The sequence below is a fragment of the Candoia aspera genome, chromosome 1 (genome assembly GCF_035149785.1).
Source record: "Candoia aspera isolate rCanAsp1 chromosome 1, rCanAsp1.hap2, whole genome shotgun sequence".
Classification (NCBI taxonomy): domain Eukaryota; kingdom Metazoa; phylum Chordata; class Lepidosauria; order Squamata; family Boidae; genus Candoia; species Candoia aspera.
This window is the reverse complement of record NC_086153.1, coordinates 123,817,503-123,836,471: the sequence shown is the minus strand read 5'-3', so window position 1 is coordinate 123,836,471 and position 18,969 is coordinate 123,817,503. Positions and strand designations below refer to the sequence as shown.

Genomic DNA, 18,969 nt, shown 5'->3' with positions numbered 1-18,969 from the left:
ATACATGACCAGTTGGTCAACTATTTACTATAATTGGGGCATTAAACCATAACCAAAAAAAAAAAATTAATACAGGATTGCAGTAGTAGAGAATTTTCAGTCCACTTTTTTCTCTTGAGTCAGAAGCAGGTCATTGTGGCCATTCAGATGTTGCTGAATGACGACTCTCAGCAGCCCCACTTGGGATGATGGATAGTGAATGATTCTGGGAGTTGTGGTTCAGCAACATCTTGGAGGCGACAGATCACCACAGGCTACTTTGCTGCTCCCTTATGACGATCAGAATGGTTTGCCAACAATCCCATCAGAAAAGCAATTGTTTTAAAGTTTAGTTCTTGAGCAGTGCAAACTGACTCCTTTTATCTATTGCCTTGATGTAGTCTTACTACTTAATTTCAATATATATGTGTGCCTGTGCCTGTATGTGTCTGTGTGAACAGTATCAAAATATGCTTGTAATTTTTATGAGGATTTTATATTGTTTATATTTAACATGCATCGTTAGATTTTCTGTGTGCGTGGTGAGAAGGCATGGTCTTACACCTGTGCTGCTTGCAGATTCATCACTTTTTGTACTTGAGCTTAGGATGTCAAGTAACACTTCATGATAAAATTAGATCTGAAGCTGATTTGGGACTGCAGAAAATGAAACATTTGAGAAAAGTGCTTGGCTTCTAAAAAAAACCAAACAAACTGTCAAGCACTCTTTTGTCTCTGAATGCATAACAACCCATAGCACAATGCTATCCTACAAGAGTATCCAGTCCATCCATGTATCTTGCTAAAGTATGGCTGCTCAGTCTGCACTTGCATTTACATGTTTTCTCCTACTTTTTCCACTGAAGCCATCAACTTGGAAAGGTTTAATTCTGATTTCAATTAACCTTAATTTAACACATTGTCCAAACACTACAGTGTTGTTAATGCTAGCTATAATTTGCTAGAATGATAAATAGTTCTATAATGCAAACTATAATACATAATTTGCATACACAGGGGTGTTCACAGGGTATGGTCAAAAAAGTCAAGATGGTGGCCATGATGGTTGCACATGCATAAAAAACAAGCAGAGCTTGAATCACACCATTGTGGCCATCATCTTGACTTTTTTGACCAGACCTTGCAAATACTTCTATGAATATGGCTTGCTTTAAACAATTTGGATATAGTTTGTTTGATTCAGTTGATGTCATTGATTGCAGTAATGTAAGTGGAAAGGGAATGTTTGCAACCTTACAGGTGTGCAGGGAGGTATGTGTTGGTGTCAAGGCCTAGGCTTTCAGCTTCTTTTCTTATGCTGAACTGTGGCATCCAAACATATCCCTGTCTGTACCCACAGAAGACATATTCTAATGTCTTTACCATTTTAAATGCATTCTTATATTGCAGGTAACTGTTAGTCCTTGGAATTGTAAGCAGTGTATGATCAGATTCTGATAACAGATTGCTATGTGATAACATAAAACAGACTTCCCATGCTATAACATAAATTCTACAATATCAGGGACTATGCACTGAGTGCTAAGCAGGGAAATGTATAAGCCCATCCATAGATATGCTGACACACACATTTTTAACCAAAATACTATGAAAAATACACCACCCATAGATAAGCCAACCCTTGAAATTTTCATGTTTTAATTTTCACAATTGACTATTCGTGGTAATCTACAAATAATTCATGTTTCATGGTATTTTGGTTAAAAAAATTGAGAGTCATTTTTATCTGCAGATGGGCTTATATATGAGTCTATACAGGATATGTAGGTACTTTTTAAAAAGTATTACCATATATACTCACAGATAAGCCCATCCATGGATAAACTGAACCCAATTTTTTGGATGTATTTTGGCACCTAAAATTCTCAGATTATTTCTGTTGAAAGGTCCAGCTCACTTATACAGTACATACCATCATTTAATTAAGCCAAAATTATAGCTGAGAAAATCTTTTGTCACTGGGGTGAAAGGCTTTTAGATGACAAGCACTTGACATGCATAGGAGTCTTAATCTCACAACTGAGATTTTCTACATTACTTAAACTAGACAGACAGACAGACAGACATTAGCTAAATACCAAGACAAATCTCTGTGCATTGAGATTATTCAAAATATACAGTACATCAAAATCAATCTAAAGCAAGAAGCTTCATAATTCCCCTGAGGTTTACACTTGCAATATATTGACATAAAAGGGACTGGTAGCAGATATCATTTTCTGTACCAGAAAACACATTCTGTGTCTTTTGCATGGCTTGATAGGTAAAGTGAAGTCAAAAGGGGGAATTTCAGCTCCTACGTGTCCCATTGAAATCCAAGATACAGAGCCAGCTTCTTATTCTTAAGGCAATCATGAGCATACTTCTCTCACATAAAAGTGGCAACATGATGGTTTTTCAAAGAGCGGAGGAAGAGAGACACAGCATCCCTTTTGGCTGCAGTCTTTTGAAGCAGGCATGGCTGTTCCAAACATTATCTGGACAGTGGAAATAGTCCTCATGGAATACCGCATCAGTTTAGAAATACCTATGAGGAACTGCACATTGGAATGTTCCTTAACATCAGAACATCCCAAAACAGGTTGGACCCTCTAGATGGATTCCTGGTTGGCAATGTGCTGTTTTTCCATTGGCCTGGAGCTTGGGATAGAAGAATTTGAGTTTGATCAGGCAGATACCATTTCTCTCTCCAAATCTCCCATTTAAAAAATATCAGAATTAAAAACATGTTTATTCTGTTCCTTTGTTATCAAGCTGCTGCATTTTCATTTTTCCTACTGTAGGAGAATGGCCACTGTTTCCACCAGTGTGGCTAGAAGATAGCTTTCATAGAGATAATTATAAAGGAGGCCATTAAGATTGCATACTTAAATCTCCCTCTCTCTTAGGCACATGCAGGTACACACATGCACCAACACATATTTTGGCTATAGATCTGTATGGGAATTCCTTTAGTATTATGTGTAATCTTTCTCTGGCGTAATGAAAGCAGAAGCCAGGCTAATGGAATGTAACTTCTTCTCTCTGAGCCTTCAATACAATTCTTTTTTCTTTGTCTACAGAACATTTGTACCACGACCACTGCATTTTTACATTTCTTCTTCTTAGCTTCCTTTTGTTGGGTTTTGACCGAAGCGTGGCAGTCATACATGGCTGTTACTGGAAAAATCAGGACACGACTCATAAGGAAACGCTTTTTATGCCTTGGATGGGGTGAGCTCCTGTTACTCAGCTGAGACCTTTCTTTTTCCAGCTTAGTGTTTTTGCATGGATAACCTTTGGAACATGAATGCTTGTTCAGTAATCTTGGCAGGTAGTAAGTAGATTGTACTGTTTCTACACTGAATGTCAACACTGGAATATTGATAGAATAGCAAGCAAGCATATTATTTAATTCCGTTGATTTTCTTTGAGATCTCACTGGTAATGAATGCTCCATGGTTTACTAGAGGTTACCTAGTGTAACGTAGTCTTTAGATAATTTTCTGTAAAGCATGGTAATATGCAGACTTTTTGAAGCATAACTGTGACTGTAACCAAAATCAATCCATTTTTATGCTATATCTTCATTATATACTATATCAAATACATTGGTCACTTAGCAACATCAAAATTATACATGATGGGATAGCAGGAGCAGTTGACAAGCTACTGGTAGGTGAAGGATATACTTGAGTTATGCTGGTGAGAAGATTCTTTCCATATTATCTTTATAAATTAATATCATAAAGCTTGGTTTTTCTCATCTAAGCATGAAAAGCAATAAGCACTGTGATTCTGACAAGTAATGACTTCTATGGAAATCCTAGTGATGCTGCAGTAAAACTGTAGCTAGAGATCACCTATTCCTAGAGCTACCAGATGAGGGATGTAAAAATCCAGATTAACACTAGATAGCAGCAGAGAGGTACAGAAAATTTGAATGCATTGCATTCAGTTCTCTTCGCCCACCTCTGGTACTCTTATCCAACCTTATTTATCTTACAGTGGTGAAATTATTTACCCATTATAACTATGTTCTTAAAGCCAAAAACGATATGGATATTAAGGCAACCAAACAGATCAAAGAAAGAGGTTTCTGGCCCAGGTAACACTATTTACACACCAGAATAGAGTACAGATAGGAACCAAATAGGGAACAAATCAATAAGCTGAGAATAATTACTGGAGTTGTAAGGTTTCCAGACATTTTAATTATTTAAGAAATAGCTGAGAAGTGCTGTCCTTGTACTGTCTTGACTTCCAAACCACTTCTTCAGAATCAGTTGCAAAGTATCCCTAGCTGGAGTTGCTTGTCTTCTGGATATAGGCATTATAATGATCTGATGCAATAAATTAGCTGTACTGTATATCAGAGTCTTTCTATCACATCACTCATGACACTAAGTGAATACTCTTCTTTATATATTATTTAAAATATACAGTATTATTAGGAAAAAATTCAGAATCCCATTTTATTGCTTTTTTCCATTTTTTTTTCAGAAAGCAAGGATAATACGGCCTTAGAAAACAATGGGGAAAATGTTTTGTTTTCTGGGGAATGTCAAGTAAACATAGGGACCAAATGGATCTGAATAGAGAGGCAGCATGCCTGAGCTTCTGTGTAGGAAACCCCATCCACATGTTTTGTAGCACCTTATGGGTATGAAATGTCTAGTAGGATGGTCTTTAGATGTACAGGTCATTAGATACACAGGGAAATAATACTGGAGTTTTTCTTGCAGGTTTACCAGCATTGGTTGTGGCCATATCAATAGGTTTTACCAAGACAAAAGGCTACGGAACCACACAATAGTAAGTCATTCTATCATAATATATCTTGTTTTCAAAGAGAGTTCCTACATTCCTGTTTATCACATTGCCCAGTTTTAGTTATTTGACTTCATCCAGATCTAGGCTGACACTGAGGGTCTTTAAAAGTAGCCCCTGCTTCCCCAATTCCTTGCGGGAAATGTGGATCTGTGGCACCAAACAATCATACATAGTACGAGTCTCTTGCTCTCTACAGAATATGACATGCTTTTACCTTCATGTGCAACAGATCATAGAGTGAGTATCTTCTTCTTTCAGTTATTTCTGCCCTCACCTTTCTGTCTTTCCAGTGGCTCAGTCTGAATATCCATCGAGAAAAGGAAACCCCCACAGCATTCACACCTTATAATAAGCCATTGCTTGATTAACAGTGGTTTCCTGAATTACTGTTGGTTGGGACTTATTACATTCTTAGCATTATAACATGATTTTCAAACTCCAGTGGCTAGGCTTGCACAACAAGCAGAGCGAAAACCGACCAAACAACATCAAATAGCTTAATACAGTAGATGAAAAAGGCAAGAGTAAGTCATTATGTACCCAGGCATAGCATTTGTTTCTCCCTGTATTGTTGTTTCACAGGACTTGGGGTGGAAGGGAGAAGGCTTTACTATTATGGAAATAATAAGTTGAACATTATGGCCTCTTTGCATTCAGAACAAAGGTGATTGTGAACATGGAAAGAGGATGTATTCCAGTGTCCTATCAAATATAGATGAAGTTAAGACTGGAAGCATTAGAACACACTGATGAATAAACATCCAGATCAGCTTTTGTAGCCTTGGATAAAAACAGCACTTAACTGGATTCATCTTTTGGATTTAGGTAAAGGATCAAGGTCCAGAAGCTTGTCAGGACTCCACCTTATATAAATTCTGATCAAATCGATTTTTTTTTCTTTTTAATTGAGGGCTGAATCATTCCTTCAGGGCTAATCTGTTAGGTGGGTGGGTAGAGCTAAAGCAAGAAGTAGGATCATAACAACTCTTTTTAAACTGTCTTTCTGACAGCTTTCACTTTCTTGAAAAGATCAAGTTGCAGAGAAGGGAGAAAATAGCTTCTATCAGAAATTGAAACTGACCTCTTCTAAAGTGATTCTGAAATTAGGCTGGAAACTATATATAGTCCTAGCATTCCAGAAAGCAATGAGTAGACTTCTTTTCAAGCAGGTGCTTGATACATACTGCAATTGGATAGTGACTGGACAGTCACTGTGGGTTATGCCTTGATGCTTTTTTCACATGGAGTTTGTCTGGGAAGATTTTGTGGGAAGTTGGGGGCTGTTATTAGGGATCATGTTTTATTTTGATTATTTTAGATTGGGCACCAAGCAAAGTTGCTTGAGTGATTGGAACAGAAGATAAAGATAGAAGACGATGGATAGAGAGAGAGAGAGAGAGAGAGAGAGAGAGAGAGAGAGAGAGAGATGGATGATAGATAGATAGATAGATAGATGACAGATAGATAACCTTAGCACTTTAGTTCATCTGCTCCTGCCTGAGATGAAGAATGACTTGATCCTCATCCCATCTGCAGCCACTAAGTGAAAGAATGACAGTTCCTAAAGCATGGGGGAGAGCAGTATCTCCCTAAAGGCAATTCAGTTTAAAGGGATTAACGGCTCCTTATCTTGTGAAGAATATTGCATGTACTCTGTGCAACTCACTAGCCTGATTTCATCATATTAATAACTTTAATTTAATGCCTTGGTGTCTTAAGTCAGGAAGTGTTCTGAATTGTAAATTATAATCAAAGAGGTACTGTATTTAAATATTTATATGGAATAAATTCAAGACTGCAGCCCTATATCTCACATTTACCTGAAAATTTCTGGAATAAAAACTGAGTGACTGCAGTGGGCCTTCTGAGTAAACGTGCATAGGTTTGCATTGTTAACTTACCAAATGCGTTTAAGATTGTATCCTTTGATTTTGCCAATGAAACACAATTGATCTTTCTCTTCCTTTTTTTTGTCCTCAATACACTTCCATCCTCCAAATGTACTGTAGTAAGGAGGGAACCATCCAAAATCAGGTGGTAGGGACTTGCACTCACACTAGATTACCCCTTTCCATTTTAAGTGATTCTCGATTTTAGGTGATTCATACTGCCTTTCCATACAATACAATCCTTGTTCAGTAGGGTGGGGAAAAGATTGGAAAGCCTGTGGGGTGAGAAGGGGGAAAAAGATCAGGTGTGGCCTACCTTTTACCTGTGGTAATTCTACTCTTTAAAGACTTCATCGGTTGAAACCCTTAAAAGATGTTTTTAATATGTGGAGGATTAGTACTGGAATTGGAATTTTAAAGACTTTTTAAAGAAACCCATACATCCTATCCCTATAAAAGGTTCTTTAAAGATAGCCAGTATTTTCTTCAATCTGTAATACCTTGAAAACTGTTTAATGGAAATAAGGGCAATTTTTTAAAAAGCAGAGAATGCAAACTCATGATGAACAAACTAACTATCTTTTCTCAAATATGATTATTCCACACAGAATAAAATTATGCCACAGATTCCCTAAGAAGTGCACACAGTATATTGTAACAGTATAGGTTGTATGTATGTGTTGGCCAGACTAGGTGGCAGGACCTAGCCTGCTCTGGCTGAATTTGAAAAGTTACACAGGATCAGATCTGGTTAGTACTTGGATGGGAGCCTACCAGGAGATGCCAGGCTTAAAGGGCTAAGTTGGAAGGTTGAAAGCACATCCTAGAAGAAGGCAGTGGCAAATTACTTTTGTATTACTGGCAATGAAATTACATGGATATATTCACAAAACCACCGAGAATCAGGCTGATCTCAAAAGTGACTGGAGTTGTAAGTAAATTGCATTTTGCAAGTTTGAATAAATTCCTGACTGCTGCTGCTTGGCCAGTCTTAGAAGTGTTAAAAATGATTCTGGAGCATTTATTCTATGAACTGGAAGTTGGTTTAGGTCATTCACAGCTCAGCAAGCATTCTCTTCTGTGCCATACCTTATCATCTGCTGCAGTGTAGGTCTCTCTTATAAATGAGATATATTCCATATTTCCAAACAGAGGGATGAAAATGGATTATTTTTAAAATTTACTGTTATTAAGATGTGCTGGTCTGTGTTGTAATAAATTATATTTTTTATATTTGATGAAAGCATCTTAAAAGTTTGCTAGTGCTAGCAGGGAGGGAATCAGTAAAGCTTTGCAATGGATAAACATACAGATGCTACACCTTATTAATTTATATTAGTTCTTTTCTAATATTCTTTCCAGTTGCTGGCTGTCTCTTGAAGGTGGACTTCTCTATGCTTTTGTTGGACCTGCAGCTGCTGTTGTCCTGGTAAATGTTTTTGGCATTTTAAATAGCCATGGATGGATGGATAGCTAGAAAAAGAGAAAACCAGATGAGAACAGCTTTTTTTTTATTTACATCAATTGTACTGTATAAATTTAAATGTACTGCTGCATATAATGTCTGTGTCTTTTTATATGTTTAATATGTGCAGTTTTATTTGTGAAAGAGGGTAGTGCACTATTTTTTTCTTTACAAGAAGAAAATCTAGAAAAAATATTAGAATACTTAGAATACAAGTATAGCTTATTTCTAGTACTATATTATGAAACTACAAGGTGTTTATACCAAATGCTTTACATTACAAAAACAAACATTCCCACCTTAATAAATTTCTAGCCACACCTCTCCATTTCCAATACAGTATATATTTTAGTGTTCCTTTCAGCACATCTTTTCGCAGCCAGGTGCCCTCCAAAACTACTAGACTTTGAATTCCATAATCCCCAGCCACCATGGGAACAGAAGAGATGAAGTCTGTACCAGCCCTCTTTCAAAAGGAGCCTTGCTCTTTTAATTACTGAAAAGTCTTCTATTTTATTTTGTTCATGACATAAAACTGATAATGAGTCAACCTACTGAACTGCCTTTGTCCTCCATGTTCAGTCATATAAACTGGGTTTGCCCTTCCCCCCTGGAAGGGAGACCAGGGGTCAGTTTACTCAAAGAACAGTCATTTGCTTCACACTGTTGTGTTAGAGGACACACAACTGTAAGCAAGAAGCTTGCTATGAAGCAATCCAATGCACAGAGAGAGTTTCAGCCATTTCTGAGCTCAAGGCAGTCTGAGCACAAACAGCAGTCTGAGAAAAGGCAACCGTTATTTTTATTTTATTTTATTTTATTTTATTTTATTTTATTTTATTTTATTTTATTTTATTTTATTTTATTTTATTTTATTTTATTTTATTTTATTTATTATTCAGATTTAATTACCACTCATCTCCCCCAGGATTTATCCCTGTGTCAGGAGCTAGTTTTCATGTGCTTAAATCTCCATGTATACAGGGCAAAAAGGTGTTGGTTGTGTGAATACACCTTAGGCCAGAGTCATTTTCAGGGTTATACAAAACTGACGTTTAAATTTACCCGGCTGACAAAATAGTTCTGCTGGCATTGTAGCACGGTCTCCACCTGAAGATGCAGCTTCCTTGACACCTCTCATCCATGTTGAGGTTCCATCTCCTCTTGGCACAGGTGCAGGAAGGGTGTAGTCGAGCTTGTCCCCCGCCCTCCACAGCCGGACTTTGTGATGGGAGGCACAACTGTCCGTCCCTTGCAGCTCTTTCTGTACCAGTTACGTAAATTAGGCTGCCAACAAAAGGAGTGTGTTAGCTGGGCAATGTAATCTCATATTTATCCAGAAATCCCTCACTGGCTTTAATGGGGCTTCCTCTCTAGGAGTGGGGTTTAGACTTGCAGGCTGACCTGAACCTACGGTAAGTAAGGACTTGCCGTCCCAATTGGGATTCACTTCCTTTAGCATAAAGATCAGGCAGAACACCCTGTGGGGTAACATTAAGAAAAGTCCGGGAAAGGAAGGAAACAACATATGAGATTATCTCCTCCCCTCCCACCCTCCCTTTGCAATAACGAGCCCAGCGAGAGGACCAGAAATTTAATTTTAAAAGCTTCCAGTTTTCACCTGCTTATTTAATACTTACTCCTTCTTCTTCCAAACACACACACACACACACAAACACACACACTCCTGACAGTGTATTATCAGTCCCCTAAATGTTTGAAATACAGATTTGCCTTCCATCATATTTATTTTATTTTATTTTATTTTATTATATTATATTATTATTATACTATACTATACTATTATCTGATAGCTTTATAATGGATATACCCCCAAAAGTATCATCCTGAGTATCTCAAATACTTCAATAATTTCAATAAAAGAAAATAATATGTGCCCTTTTAAAAAAATACCTTTATATTTTTTCCCCTCATTCATAAAATCTTTATATTTTGGGAGAAAGCAAAGTACACCTATTCTTTTAAACAAGTGAATAAAAATGGTCTAGGTCTCTTGAATGGCATCAGTCTTAGTCTACTCTGATTACTCAAGCCTTATTCTCAAACTGGGGCAAATCTTTCCAAGCAATTGAATGTATACATTTACAGTATATCTGTGTGTGTGTATGTATGTGTCTGTGTGAATCATAATATTCCATTCTTGCAGTTGTGTCCTTGTGTGAACTTTTTGGCCTTTCCTCTCTTTTGCATGTAGGTCTTTGAAGGCTGGTTAGTTCCCCTTCATTTCTTTCTTCAAATTACAAATATAGGTTAATATAATATGCTAACAAATTAACACCCCATTAATTGTATAAGGAATAGATAATCATGTCCAATCAGAACAAGTATAAGAATATACTGTATGACCCTTCTAGTCCAGCATTCTGTTTTCCTATATAGTTCCTTTTCTGGAGTTATTTTTGTGATTCTGATCATGCCCATGTTACAATGTTTGCCATGTAGGCAGTTTTATTTTATAGATTTTATTTGCTGGTTGATCAGAATGTGAGCATTTCCAGCAGTATACCATCACTTGTTTAACATCCTATCTGCTGGCACATGCAAGTTAATATGTCCTGATTTGATAGAGATGTGTATATATTTTAGAAAGTTAAAGCTACATTCAAGATATCTTAGTTTAATCATGATAAAAATTATGTTCTCAAAATGGCCAAAGAGATGTCAAGAGAAATCCAAAATTAGGACCCTTCCCTTCCCACTATTTCTAAGAGTCATAGTTGCCTCTAAAATCAATGGTAATCTCTAGTTCCATATTATGATAAAGCCTGATTATGCAATCTTTTGGACTGGATCTTATGGCATGTGTGAAAGTTTGCCTGTAATGTACCAAGGGGGAAAGTAGGTATGCTAAAACAGAAAGCGGACATGTCCAGATCCAAATGTGCTAAAACCACATTTCTCCCCATCCATCCTCTTCCATTTTATCTGGTCTTTAAACCACCACCTTTATTTTTAGCTTATTTATTGGATCAGTGGCAGCTGAGTAGAGGACTGGCACCCACCCAAAAGATTGGAAGAAGGAGGGGTACACAGGAAACTCCTCAATTGCAAATTGTACTCCTATGAGTTCAGAGGACATCCCTCACTCATTTTTCAACCTCTGGGAGAGGTTCTTCATGATTGAATTTCAAACATACTGGTATACATTATATTAATGTTTTAAGACCTGCATGATGTTATCAAGATATCCACAGTTACACATTTATTAGGGTGATCAGTTTATTTTCAATAGATAGCAAAATTTTAAAAATAATTTTCTTCCTTTCACAATTGTATAGAAGATTATAAATCAAACAAAGAAAAAGGTTAGACTCTTGGTGTAAAGCCAAAATAAAATATTACACTCTTAATAGGGGTGTTACTTTTGTCATTGACCCAGCCTTCCGTGCATAAAAGTGTAATGTGGCAAGAAGTTTGAAGTGTCAGAATCTCAGTTTTGAGACTGACTCACACCACTGTTCAAAGTAGGAGCTGCAAATTTTTTGACCACCCATGATTTTTCAAGGAATTTTACATTTCTGAGTGTTGAGACCTCTATGTACCCTAGCTGAAATTAATGAAATCTTTATGAGATAAATTCCAGTTGGAACTTAGTTGCAGTGTATCAAATTTAACAGTCAGTCAAAAAGGGATTGATTGTGATGTTTGAATGTGCTAAAATGTATAGGAAACGTATTGGAAAGTTTTCATTAATAATATCTTTTTGGAATATTAACTTAGTATAACTCAGAAGTGGGTTCATGAGAATTGCTGACCTATGATGATCTGTGATGGAAATAACAAAACAGAACAAAACCCTCAGTAACTGAATAAATTAAGCTGGTTTAAAAATTAAAACTAGACTTCTGAGCCCCTTGATAATCAAGCTTGCAGGTTACATGTATTACATATCTCAATTAGCCAGGGGTCTCTTAAAAAAACACAGCTTTGAAATGGATTGGATGAGATGTTGAGCTAAACTCTGCTTTGCCTCAAGCTTTTATTGTAGGCTTATCTTTCTTTTATAATTTCTCTAGATTAGGGTAAGCAACATGTTGGTGGCCAAGGGCCACACAGAATATATAGGTGGTTTGAGGATGCCAAATGGGTGGAATCATATCAGGCACATAGATGTACCGGAATTGCTTTTCCTTCTGTTTGGAGGCACACTTATATTCTTAAAGTATGATAAGCTTATTTTAGAGTGCACATTATAATTTTTGTGTGTTTCTTGCCTTAAACCACAGGAAACTATGCCACCGATTTTTGACTTTTGTGGAGAGAGGGGTTTCAAGGGGATGCGAAACACAGGTTCAGGGCCACTTGGAACTCTGGAGCCCTTGATTCTTTACTTATGCTCTAAACTCTTTCTGAAGAGATAAATGTCAATTAACAGTACAATCCTATACTTGTCTCGATAAAAGTAAATCAGAGTTAAACAGGATTCACTTTCCAGGTTGTCTTTACATCTACATAGGTTTGCAGATTTAATACATTTAATCTTATTTAAAAGTTGTATTCCCAGTAGAATTAGACTATAATATTATTAGATATCTTCTTCATCATTTGCTCCTAGAATCTAGAGATATCCAAGACTGAGTCTGTCCCTTGTTGCATGCAAAACATGTGAACTATGATCCTTCCTACCCTGTTTCTATAAACTTAGAATTACAGTTCACTGTCCTATCTAGAGGTAACAGTGCAAAACACTGAAGGGAAAGTGTTAGAAAAGCAAAATTCTATGCAGTAATGCTCAACATCTTACAGTTGTATGTAAGATCATGTATGTATGTGTGTTCCCATATATATCAAATGCAAATAGGAGGAGGATGGGGACTGTACATGTCCATATCTCTCTTGGATACCATTGGCAAGGATCACATTGATGGGCTGATTTACTGGTGCATAGCACCTCTCTGGAATAGGTAGTTCTTTCCAGAATACATGTCCTTGCACCTGTTTGCTTTGTAGGAGCCACCAGTGCTGGGATATGATACCCAATTGTTGTTCCTGTTTCTTTAAATTAATATCAAATATATTAGGGTTCATGTTTCATTCAGTGTCACTAAAGGGACAACTGTTACCTTTTTGTTTGTTTATTTCATATTTAACAGGTCAACATGGTGATTGGCATCCTTGTGTTTAATAAACTAGTTTCGAGAGATGGAATCCTAGATAAAAAACTCAAACACAGAGCAGGGTAAGCAAAAGTTGGGATATATCAATGATGTATTACTAAATTCTGTCTATCTGTTGTTATAATCACCACATGTATATTTATTTAATTTCACTTTGAATTTTTTCTCTTAATTTAACTTCCAGTTTTGTTCATCTCCAAATTGCAGTTACCTTATTAATCCTGACGAAATGTGACTAAGCAACAGAAAAATAATAAAACACAAGTACAGTTGTATTAAGTCATAAAAAAAGAATGAATAACCATGCATGTAAACTCTTTGAAAGTTTCTTTGATTTTGTATAAGTTGAGCATTTAGAATTATATTTTTATTAGTTAAAAAAAAAACACTTTTAGAATTGCCAGAAGCTCTCTAAGATAAAAAAAAAAATTAGACATGGGCCATTTGTGTGATTGCTTATGGGTTATGAATCAAGAAGTATTAGGACATACCACCAAGCAAGCAAAATATTAGTGTCTCTTGTTTTCTGCAGATCTGCAATTATTGGATGTCCAATGCACATGTGAAATTTGGATTAGAAAGTCTGTTATATGAATATAAAAACTTATATTTATTCTCAGAGAAATGGGGGAAAAGATTATTAGTCTAAATTTGATTCATATCATTTCCACATGTACTCATTCTGTTTCATTATTCTTTTTCCACCTTGGTGGGATTCCATGCTCTAATCCACTGAGAATTACTACTTACCCTAGCACTTAAATGGAAGGATAGGTCTGAATTTTTCAGAGACTTTCATTCACAGGAAAAGAGAGTGAGGAAATTTTGTCAATTTGCCTTTGCCCCCACATTGCCCTGCACCACCTCCCTTATTGTTCCAAAATAGATAACAAGCTGCAAGGGAAAGAAGAGGTCATGAAAAATGACTCTCCCCCTTGCATTTGCCAGAGCATTCTGGGAAATGAGGTCTAATCTCAGGACCTATGAATTTAAGCCAAGGCATTTCTTCACACACCAATCACTAGAAGATGTGGTTAATGTACCAAAGTCTGGCTTTCTGAACAAAAATTATTTCCACCCATAAAGCTTTTTTATTTATTTTTTTTGCATATCTACTCAAAAGCAAATACCACTGAGATGAGTAGTGCTTTCTTACAAGAAAGTTAATGCAGCCTTCCTTCTCTGGTAAAAAGAATGGTTTCCTCTCTTTCTTTCACTAGGTTAAACTCAAGTGTTATGAATTTGAATAGAAGCCAAATTTTGTCTATGTGTATGTTCTCCTTTTTATTCTTGATTTTTCTCTGGTATAATTGGTATACTGTAAATCTATAATGCTATCTCCCATTTTTATGATTTGCTTTCGATCTTCTCTGTCTGAAAGGTTTTCTGTATCACCACTCCATTAATGCTACCTTGCATATAATGAGCTTTATCCAACCAGAATTAGGCCCTATTAATTCCCAATTTAATTTGGGGCTGTATTCTCTCAGGAGCAGGCCACCATGCAGTTACCCTGTCAATACAAGAACTATATTTATTTATTTATTTCTCATATTTCTACACCACCCATCCTGCAAGCAACTCTGGGCGGTTACTATACACATAAATGAGTAGAGCCAGAGGCCAGATTTCTGTCAATCGTTTGTTCTGAAGGGGCAGTAGGTGCTAGATTCATCATCTGTTCCTTCTCTCAAAATACTTGATTAGCAGGATTTCGTCATCTTAATCAGATAATTCCCCCAAGAAGAATTAACTTTGGCTAGATCCTATTATGTGATATTTTGTTATTAGTTATTAGTGCTTCATTTGATATAATTGCATCCTTTGAAGAATATTTATTAATCTGATAAGATAGGTTGGTTAATCAAACTAGTCTTTCATAGCCTTCTGATCAAACTGCCACATGATAATTGTTTTAGAACATTTTTTTTTCTTCTGTGTATACCAAGTCTGCCAAGTAGGGATAGTATTTCAAGGATCTGAGGAAGTAGATTGTGCTTTCCACGAGCACACACACACACACACACACACAGAGAGAGAGAGAGAGAGAGAGAGAGAGAGAATCTTAGTCTGAAAGTGCTACAAGATGTGACTGTGGAACTTACCATCTGAAAACACAGGATATGGGATTCAGAATTACAAAGTAGGAAATTGTAAGGATAATGAAGAAGAATGCCTAGCTTCTCTGCTTCTCCCTATATGCTCTCCACATTAATCTCAGTTGGATAAAAAGAGTTATACCCTCCTTACAGAATTTTCCCATCAGCATAGGAAAGAGAGCAGGACTATATATACTGTATACTGTAATGCATCTCTATATGATTCTCACGTCTTCTATTTTTCATCTCCTGAAGAGGGCTTTTGAAGGGCTTCTAGGGGCTTGCATCTTGTCAGACTGAGAAATGGCTAAGTTTCCAATTATTCCTTAAGATGGCAAACTCTTCCCTCACAGGCTTTCATACAGTTACCTCCTCTTTTGTATCAACTGATCAGTGTTCCTCTAACAAGCAGCATTCTCTATAATAAGAGTAAGGATGGGTACATCTGTTCAGTTTCACTCCCATTCTTATTTTCCCAGCCATAAGTTTGTTTTGACGCTCATTCATCAGTTTGAAAATCTGGCAAAATATGCCTACACAAAAATTCCAAAATCTCCAGATGAATAGATTTTGTGTATTTTGTATCTATTTTGTTGTTGTTGTTGTTGTTTGCATTTTTTTCTGATATAACACGATTCATACATTCTTTCCCCTGTTATATTCACTGAGGGGCACAGAGACACATACATATACACCCATTTTGTACACATTTTTAAGCTATGAATTGCAAAATTTTTGAAGAAGCAGAATTTGTATACAAATAGATTTCATTCACTTGTAAGTCAAGGGGTATGAAGTAGTGGACATAATATCAAAGTTCTTTATATTATCAAAGCTGATACTATCAATTTACAACATGTCATAGTGCAAGAATCTCTAGTCTATATCATTATGTTCTACATATAGAACAGTTTTTATTATGCTGCTTTATGTTCCTTTGAACAAAAACAGACCTGAAAATAAAAATAGCCAGTATATAATATTCTCATTTCCCACACCATGTTTATGTGTATAAAACTAATGAAAATCTGAATATTTTTAACATTATTTGTGTGTTCTCTTTATTTGTATGATTTGTTCTAGAAATAAATGATGCATTATTACAAAGCAAATTACAAAAGTCTATACCTTCTGCTTGAGAAGAATTTTTCTTTTATGGTTTCATCCTAAGGCTTTAAAATAAAACTATAAATTACTATAAATAAAGGAGTTAGAAAGGGCAATATCTTACAGGTCAATTGAGAATGATTTTTTAACACTCTTCTTTTTTGTTCAGTATTTAATAATTGCTACTTTCATTGGTTAGCAAAAACAAAAAACAAAACTTCCATCATATAATTAAATTAAGGTGAATGGAAGGATGAAAATAGTTAATGAATTTGTCATAAAACAGTGAAAAAAGACAGAACCAGCTACTAGGTGTTGTGATATAGAGCTCTATATCAATATCTGTATAAATATATGTTAATCTTAATGCTTGTGTACTGTGTTTTATTAAATTTGAACAAGACTGTCATATTTCTAGCCTGAATTAACACTTTCATTAAATTTCATACATTTCAAACTCTATTCAGACCAGCATTAAGCTTAAATTCAGAGGAAACTAAGAAGGGAAGCTGATTTTGTTTTGTATCGAGTTTACTATAATCATTCCCATAACAGATTGACATATCTGTACTAATTCATGGGCATTTTCCAATTTCAATGGAAATGTGTGTATTTTTGCCCTACCAATCTGCTAGGCTATCCTATTGAGAGCAAATCCTTATTCTTCTGAATGGTCTGACTAGAGGGACCATTTTGTTGTTTGTCTTACCCTAGCACATGCTTGTTTCCTTCAGTGTGATGAAAGGACATTTATGTATGAAGATTGAGGGGTGGGGGCTTCAAAAATTATTGAGTGGAAGAATTAGACCTTGGATAAAATGAAGCCCCTCCCCCTCCAATAGAATTAACATTTTAATGTAAAATTTTAAAATGTATGGTTTTTATATAGGCTTAAAATCAGAGCGTTTCATCCTGAATAAGTCAATTTGCTATTTTTTTTTCTTGCATGACATCATATTTAAAAAGCAAAATTTCAGTAGTGACCAAAAATTCAATATTTTGTTCTTTTCTGTGGGTGTTCTGTTTGTTTGCAGTCAGATGAGTGAGCCTCATAGCGGTTTGACGCTCAAATGTGCCAAGTGTGGAGTAGTTTCAACAACAGCTTTGTCAGCCACCACCGCCAGTAATGCCATGTTAGTCCTAATCATTTACATCTTCTTGTTACAAATCTTATGCAGTGCATGTGAAAAAAAAAATACTACCGTGATGAAAGATTAAAACTACTAATATTGAACATAATTAATTGTTTAAAAAAAAAAAAGGAAAAATGGCAACCACACCTTATAATTCAACTGGGTAACATTTTGCAAATGAAATATCAGTCTTTCTATATCTATTTATTTGTCTTTAGTTTCCACATTAACAAAAACGTTGCCATCCTTAAGTAAGATTTATGTATTTGGATATGCCTGTCATTCTAAAGCTCAGTTTGTCTTTGTTGTTCAACAGTCCTACAATCTCGTTGTTGCTGTTTTCTTTCCTCTGCCCCCGTCTAGGGCATCCCTTTGGAGTTCCTGTGTTGTTCTACCTCTCCTGGCTCTCACTTGGATGTCTGCAGTTCTGGCAATGACAGACAAGCGATCCATTTTATTTCAAATACTCTTTGCTGTATTTGATTCGTTGCAGGGGTTGGTCATTGTCATGGTTCACTGCATTCTCCGACGGGAGGTAAGGAACCATTTCCTGATGTTGTCTTACAAATCTTCTATCACTATGAAATTGTACAACAATCTGGAATGTTTCCTAGACATCTGGCTTGAACCTAAGAATCTAAGTAGCCCTGAAATGAAGGCTGCAGTCCTACACAAATTAACTGAGGCCGTAACTCTTGTTGTACTCAGCGCTGATCCCCACTGAGCAATGGCAGCGCCCTTTCCTCCCTTCCTAAAAGGCAGGAAGAATATACAGTAGAAAAGCTATGACCCCCACAGTTGACCTGCCACCACATGTCAGCCACATGGCCGGAAGTGTTGCTGCCCTCGTAGAAGGTAGGGCAGGTTACATTCAAAGCAGGGATTGGTTCTCCTCTTCCAAGCCTTTGCTGGGAAAAGGCAGCTCCATCTGTGGAGAGTCCCCCCATCCCCAGCTGACCCTGTATACATTAGACCAAATTTGTTGCTTTAATGAGTAGGCCTTGAAAAGTGTGCAATTTTTGCTTCTTAACCCAGGGAGTCACATACCCAGCCTTGAATTCAGTGTGGCTTCTGCCAAAGTGGTTGGGGTTTTCCTCTTTCTTGGGCCACTGAGGGATCATTCAATGGACAAAAAGAAGAAAGGGGAAAAATACATAGCCACAGGATAGAATGGGAAGAAAGATGGGGTCTGTCCCACCCACCTCCAAGTCACACAGAAGCCCTGTGTTTACTGCCCACCAAATAGTATTTCATTCTGGGAATCAAGGGACCAAGCAAGTGGCTGCAGGTGGTTGTTCAATGAGAAAACGGTCTTCCACAAGGTCC

The 18,969-nt window shown here is 36.5% G+C and overlaps 1 protein-coding gene across 1 annotated transcript in view; it reads left to right on the top strand.

Moving 5' to 3' along the window:
• Nucleotides 1-18,969, top strand: part of ADGRB3 (adhesion G protein-coupled receptor B3) — a 503,112-nt gene that overhangs the window by 446,344 nt on the left and 37,799 nt on the right. Inside the window, exons 20-25 of the mRNA XM_063313173.1 lie at nucleotides 3,063-3,213; nucleotides 4,725-4,794; nucleotides 8,064-8,130; nucleotides 13,281-13,366; nucleotides 17,545-17,643; nucleotides 18,007-18,178. Of these exons, the coding sequence (XP_063169243.1) occupies nucleotides 3,063-3,213; nucleotides 4,725-4,794; nucleotides 8,064-8,130; nucleotides 13,281-13,366; nucleotides 17,545-17,643; nucleotides 18,007-18,178 (645 nt within the window). The remainder of the gene's footprint in view (nucleotides 1-3,062; nucleotides 3,214-4,724; nucleotides 4,795-8,063; nucleotides 8,131-13,280; nucleotides 13,367-17,544; nucleotides 17,644-18,006; nucleotides 18,179-18,969) is intronic.